At 39.8% G+C, this 6974-nt stretch overlaps 1 protein-coding gene across 1 annotated transcript; it reads right to left on the minus strand.

The window, feature by feature from the left end:
• Positions 1-2728: 2728 nt before the first annotated feature.
• Positions 2729-5887, minus strand: LOC113127660 (sialic acid synthase-like). Its single transcript, XM_026302335.1, has 6 exons — positions 5662-5887; positions 4478-4693; positions 4296-4395; positions 4065-4219; positions 3403-3669; positions 2729-3245 (listed from the first exon to the last, which is right to left on the minus strand). The coding sequence occupies exons 1-6, from the start codon at positions 5791-5793 to the stop codon at positions 3036-3038; spliced, it is 1080 nt and encodes a 359-aa protein (XP_026158120.1). The 5' UTR covers positions 5794-5887; the 3' UTR covers positions 2729-3035.
• Between the last annotated feature and the right edge of the window lie 1087 nt (positions 5888-6974).

The following is a 6974-nucleotide window of genomic DNA, read 5'->3' on the forward strand; positions in this document are numbered from 1 at the left end:
CTATTTTCTCTTAAGGAATACAGTAATGTCAAAAACAGCCTTTATGTTGTAATAATAATAATAATTATCATACTCCTAAGCAGAAGCTCACGGCTCATCACCTGTTTGTTAGTGTTTCTAATAGATTTTCCCCGCTCAGCGACACACCCAACGCAAAATTTCGCAAAAATAGTCTGAATCGTTTGTGCTTCGTTTCTGCTGGTTTGTGCTGTAAAAATTTTCGTTTGTGCTGTTTTGGTTTTTTAGATATAAAAGATTTATTTAAAGGTCATTCTCCGGTCACTCAGCCCCCCCACATGCTCCAAATTTACCACAACTAGTCTCAATCGTTTGTGCTTCGTTTGTGCTGGTTTGTGCTGTAAAAATTTTCGTTTGTGCTGTTTTGGTTTTTAAAATATTAGACATTACATTTTTGGTGATGATGTCGTCAGCCCCCTACGTGCTCCAAATTTACCATTAGTTATTTTTGACCAGGACATGTCCTTTAACTCACACATAAAACAAATCTCTAGAACTGCCTTCTTTCACCTGCGCAACATTGCCAAAATTAGGAACACCCTGTCTCAAGATGATGCAGAAAACCTAGTCCATGCATTTGTTACCTCAAGGCTAGATTACTGTAACTCATTACTATCTGGATGTCCCAGTATCTCCATAAAAAGCCTCCAGTTAATCCAGAATGCCGCAGCCAGAGTCCTGACAGGAACTAGCAAGAGAGATCATATTTCTCCTATATTAGCTTCTCTTCATTGGCCCCCTGCCATCATTGCACTGAGCTCCCCTACCCTACTCCTACAGACCCCACCAACCTGCAGTGTCTATTTTTTGTTTATTGTTGCTGTTCTTTTCTCTCTCCTCTATCCACTCACCCCAACCGGTTGAGGCGGATGAGCCTGCTTCTGCTGGAGGTTTTTTCTTCCGTTAAAGGGAGTGTTTCCTCTCCACTGTCGCCAAGTGATTGCTCATAAGGGATTTGTTGGGTTTTTTGTTTTTGTAAAGTGCCTTGAAATGATTTGTATTGTGATTTGAAGTTATACAAATAAAACTGGATTGAATGGCAAGGCCCATGTGTCAAAATAGCTGCTGTATTATAGAGACTTCTAGGTAGGCAAAGTTTATCTTTGATCTTAAAAAGGTCTTGCTCTATTGTGGCTCCTTCTTTGAGCCAGAGTTGTTGTTCAGCTGGTGGGGCTCTTTTCTGCATGTCTGAAAGTACCTCATGGTCTATGGGCTGTTTCACCTCCTCTATAATATAAAGATTACATTTGCCGAATTGTCCCTGCGCAGCTGCCTTTGCTGCTGCGTCTGCCCTCTCATTTCCTCTTGACACAAAGTCTGTGCCATTTGTGTGTGCAGCGCATTTGCAGATAGCAACCTGCTTTGGCAACATGATAGCTTGCAATAACTCTTTTAGGAGGGAGGCATGTTTAACTGATTGTCCTCCAGCTGTCTTCATTCCTCTGCGAGCCCATTGTGCAGCAAAGAAATGGAGCGTTGAAAAAGCATATTGGCTGTCTGTGTACACTGTAACAATTATCTCTGCAGCCTGTGCTGAGAAATGTGAGGGGAGTTGACCTGCTGTACAAACGTCCTGTTGTGATACTACAGCAAACCCACACATATTTTCTCCTTTCTTATTTTTAGAGCAGGAGTCGTCTACAAACCACACTTCTCCTTCAGCTAGAGCGACATCTTTCAAATCACTACGAGGTTTGCACGTCTCTTCAGTGTTTGCAATGCAACAATGTGGTGTGCCTTCCTCAGCTGTGGGCAGTAGAGTAGATGGATTAAGTGCAGAACATCTTTTTATGGTCAAATGTGGCTGAGACATTAAGAGAGCCATGACAGACAGATGTCTGGCTCGTGACAAAAATGACATCTTGGTCTCTGTCAGGAGCAAGTCAACTGTTTTCACAAGCCAGGAACGCGAGCGCCTTGCTCCTTTATTATTTTTCTTCTTTCAGTTGACAGGTGGAAAGCGAGTAAAACTGTAAAAAAAAAAAACAGGACACAAAGAACCATGAGCCTGACTTGTAAGCCCAAAAAATCCAATATCTTAACCAGCAAGCTAACTGAGAATCAAACTACGTTAGCTAAATTCCCATCCTGAACGTGGATTAGCATAGCGACGTGGCTGCTAACGCTTATTTACGAGTGAACAAGCAAACTAGGTCCGTAGAGCCCAAATCCAAAGCATGCATACGTCATGAATAAAGTTACGAGCGAACAACTCATGCACTTAAAGACATTGCTGCCATAGGTGTGAGGAAACATAAACTCAGGAGCGAATTGACCCGGGACATCAGAGATGTGCTTCTACCATTTTACAGTGTGGACGACTCATGGGATTGCCACAAATAAAACGTTCCCACATGTCGAAACAAAGGTTCCGCTTCCCTTTACACAATGTCCCCGTGTATATTCTCCTACATTATTTAATCCCATAGAAAACAATTCCCGAACATATTTCCCCCAAATTAACTTAAACCTGAGGACAGAACAAATAATAAAGCACCTGAAATACATGTAGATCAATGCACACATCATTTTCCATACTAAATGTTGTCATAATGCAGTATGATTTAAACTAAAACATTACACTACAACTGATATACAGAAAATATTTACTATACGTAACGACCCTGCCAGGACAATAAGAGTTCTTCTGTGTGTGATCACCACCATCTAAACACCAAGACAATACTGCAAAAACAAGGAAAACATCAAATAGGAATTTTGGGCAGCATTTTATTTGGAGGCTTCACCGCTACAGAGTAGATGTCAACATCTGAACATTTAGAAGTACATGTTAATATTGTTCATCCTTAAATTCTGATTATTAGACATTATTGGTGTCAAAATAAGGACTGGTTTGATTAAACAGACTGCTTGATTCAGTACCAGAAACTTCTATTCTGGTTAATGTATCACTTGACAATCTGATGCTTGAGCTTTTCCCAAATCTCCAGAAGACTCAATTATTTTCAGTCAAATGAACTGAATTTTTATCCCAATTTCAATCCTCTAGTTCATCCTCAGCACTTTGCCTTCTTTCTGCAGTTTTCCACCAAGTCTGGTGTGACGCTCTCGTCCTCCTCCACATCCTTCATCACAGTCTTACCAACCAGCTGGAAGATGTCTTCGGCCTTGACACCAATGGGCTCCGCCACCTTCACCGCCAACATGTCCAGAGTCAAGACGGTTCCTTTGGGGATCTTCACCTTGGCCACTACGGACTTACCCAACTGGAGGAAAAGGAAAAAGAAATTTTAAAAAATAGTAAAAGCTTAAATAACAGTCAATAATTTTACAAGACAAGCCAAAGGTTTTCAAAACAATGAAAACGTCACAATTATAACTTGAAACCCTACAGTATTTTCTTGAAGAGAGAAGATATCTAACCTTATCGTGGCATGGCTTTTCACATGGCAACATCTGCTTGAGGCTGCTCCCCAGTGCCCTCTCCACCAGTCGGATGGAGTGAACCAGCTCTGAGAGCTCAGAGGGCTCCAGTGATGCTGAGTGGTCGTTTCCTTTCCATGTTTTATCCAAAGTTACATGACGCTCAATGATTTTTGCCCCCAGAGCTACGGCCGCCACCGAAATATTGATCCCAGACTCGTGACCAGAATATCCAATGGGAATGTCGGGAAATTCCTTCTGGTATTCCTGTTGTTGGCAAGTGTGTGATATAAAAAACTAACTGAATTCTGTTTATGTATACTACAAGATAATGAAAATGAAAAAAAAAAAGTTGAAAAGTTATGTCATCTGCCATTTAAACAAGAATTTGAAAAAAAAAATCCTAAACAATATTTCATATCTAATTATTCTCAGATTTCATCATGTTACAGCTACAGTTTGACAATATTGATAAAAATTAAACATGAAGCATCACATCTTCACCAATGCAGTGCCCTTGCATTTTTTTAAACTGTGTTTCTGGGTAAAATAATGTGACAACTCAACTTGTTTTAAGATTGAGGACAACAAATTAATTGTTTTCATACCAACTTTTGTGTATAAGAATAAAATGCTTTTTGTTGTTGTTTTAATTGATTTACCGTGATTACTCTGAGGTTGACATGTTCAGGTTCCAGAGGGTAGGCACTTGTGCACTGCAGGATAGCAAAGTTCTTGTTATGAGCCTTCACAGTCTTGTAGACCTGACGCATCGTCTCCATGGACTGCATCCCACTGGACACCACCATGGGACGCCCTGACACAGACAAGACGGAAACAATGGGACAAACTTGCATGACGCATTTTTTCTACTTATGAAAGTTTCATCTGACCTTTCTTGGCTGTCTTTTCCAAATAGGGGAAGTTGTTGGTGTCCAAAGACGCCACTTTGAAGAAAGGCACGTTGATCTCATGGAGAAACTCCACTGCCATCTTAAGACAGAAACATTGAAGGTGAAGCTCTTCTGCTCATCATATATCATCATAAACGCTTCATCAAAAAAATCCTTCTTACCTCATCCATCCCAGAGGCAGTGAAGATGATCCCCACCTTCTCAGCATATTTCTGCAGCTCCCTGTATTGCTCATGGCTGAACTCTAGATGGCGCTTGTGTTCGCCGTAGGTTTTCCCCCATGAGTGTTTGGAAGTGTAAGGGCGCTCCAGAGCCCGCTTGTTAAATTTGTACTCTAACTCACTCTTCTGGAATTTGGCACAATCTGCGCCACAGTCCTGTGAAGATGGATGTATATAAAAATAAATAAATCAAAAATAAAAATCAATCTACTACTCCTACCAACAACAACAACAATAATAGTAATATCACTACTACAAGTAATAATAACAATAAAAATAATGCACTACACAAGTATTCTGTGTAGTGAGGAGTAGCTTCATAGCTTAGCATAATCAGTATGTTCTAGGCAGGAGGATACATGCGAAACTCCATTAAAAACTTTCTTCAACACGCCTAAATCTCTTTTTACAAGAATCAACACCTGTTAGACTGAGTTCTGCCTGTTGACATCTGCATTTACCATGTGCGCTAAGGTGGAAACCTCCAACCTAATGATTTCTAAGGGAAAGCCCTGTTTAAAAGCTGCATGACCTTTGTTGGGTTTATTTGTGCTGATAACTGATCTCTGCTTATTTCTACTTTCTGAATGTTTCGAGTCATCTGTGTTTTATTAGGCCAAGCTCTGTTCCAAGTAGCGTGTCCTCATTAAGATTTGCACGAAATTTGCTCGCGTTGCTGAAAGCTGTTTGTGATGCCACACTCTTTGGTGCTCATCGTAGGTGTTTTTAACTTCAGAGCTTTAGACTCACGGAAAATTCGGTTTCACTGAATGTTTGGTGTCAAATTCACATTTCAATCTTGACAAGTGTGCAGGGGATTAATGCATCACGGATTGGATCTATGACATAAGACTGGACACTTCCACATCATATAGGTCCATAAAACAGCGCATAAGCATCTTAACTATTAACGCAAGCATTAACCTCGACAAACACACAGTGACTACATATATGTTTCATTCAAATGAATGACAGAGACGAGGAAGAAGGAGTTAAATTGGCGAGTGAAATATGAAATTGTTTGATTTTTAAACTGAGTTCAGAAAAAGGCGCAGCGTCATTGTGGCGTGTGTGCGGAGGTTTAAGGTAAAACAAGACGAGAAAAAACATTCTTTCTATATTACCTTAGCCATTTTGATCATTTTCTTGGCAATCTCAATGTCTCCTTGGTGGTTTTGTCCAATTTCAGCTATGATGAAGCACGGATGGTCCCCCCCGACCATTCTACCGGGACACAGCTCAAACACTAAAGGCATTTTGTTACAGCAAAGCAAAGAAAAACACAAGTAAAGGAATAGTTCAACAGAGAGCTGGACTGAGACAGCGCTGACTTGGAACTAGGAGCCAACCAGAACACTTAATGTGATGCACACCCAGACCTCAGCTTTTATAGTCCAGCGTAAATCCGGATTTCCTTCTAAAAAGAAAAGCTTATATTTATCCATAGGCCTTTATGTGGACATATCATGTTTACCAGTAACCCTAGTACTGCTAAAGTTGAAAACGGAGTTTATTTCGTAGGTCCGTTTCTGGGAATTTGGGGTTTTTAAAATTTGGATCTGTGAAGTTTAGATTCCATGATATTCCATAGTGTCACTTTAAGACTGATAATTCTTTCCTTTTAAATGTCACTCTTTAAATGGAAAATAATTAAGGTAATTGAAAAGAACACACACACACACACACACACACACAAATATATATATATACATACGCATTTCCTCGATGAAATGCATGTTGGTCTAGTTTACTATTTAAAGCTGTGGACGTGGAATAATATTTCAGTTGGATATCATTTGGAAACGAAAGTTTTCTCTGCCTTCTATAATCTTTCCTGTTCAAAAGTTGATGAAACTGCTTTACCTGTTGTACTAACAAGACGAAAAAAAGAGTCAAATGTAACAGCATCTGACATTTGTGGTAAGTGCGCTGGGAGCGCTCACACTATGAAATCCGTGGCAGAAAGTTTTGTGCGTAATTTGTCGAAAACGCTTTTTGCACTATAAAGATCAAGCACCAGATATTAGAGCTTATTGAGGAATGGAGTTTTATTGTTTTAGTTTCATATCCGTCGCTGATCGTGCGCATTCCGTTCACACGCGAAGTCCGTTCACGCGCGTACCAAGCGGTCTAAGGCGAGGCATTTAAAGCATAAAGTAAAATAAAAGTTTCTGAAAGTATGGAATAAAATAAGCTGGTTAGTAGGTTGACTTCTTGTTGCAATACAAAGCCGATACATACATTTAAAGAGAAAATGCTGATATCGCATTTATAAAAAGTCTTGTGTTAAAAAGGTCCAGTTCTTTAATTCATGTAGTAAAGTTTCTCAGATCATTAACATTTAGGGCTAAGACCCATGCGTAGTTACCAAAACCTATAGGCTTATATGTCATATATGTCAACATCAAATCCATCAGCAGAGAATAATAACTTTGAT

The sequence above is a fragment of the Mastacembelus armatus genome, chromosome 1, assembly GCF_900324485.2.
Source record: "Mastacembelus armatus chromosome 1, fMasArm1.2, whole genome shotgun sequence".
Taxonomy (NCBI): Eukaryota; Metazoa; Chordata; class Actinopteri; order Synbranchiformes; family Mastacembelidae; genus Mastacembelus; species Mastacembelus armatus.

Bases quoted from the DNA above. Each gene is read 5' to 3' on its own strand.
- LOC113127660 (XM_026302335.1), bottom strand. From the start codon at position 5,793: ATGCCTTTAGTGTTTGAGCTGTGTCCCGGTAGAATGGTCGGGGGGGAC. The intron at 4,396-4,477 runs GTAAGAAGGATT...TTCTGTCTTAAG, and splicing joins CTGCCTCTGGGATGGATGAG to ATGGCAGTGGAGTTTCTCCA. The intron at 3,670-4,064 runs GTAAATCAATTA...TGCCAACAACAG, and splicing joins TCAACCTCAGAGTAATCACG to GAATACCAGAAGGAATTTCC.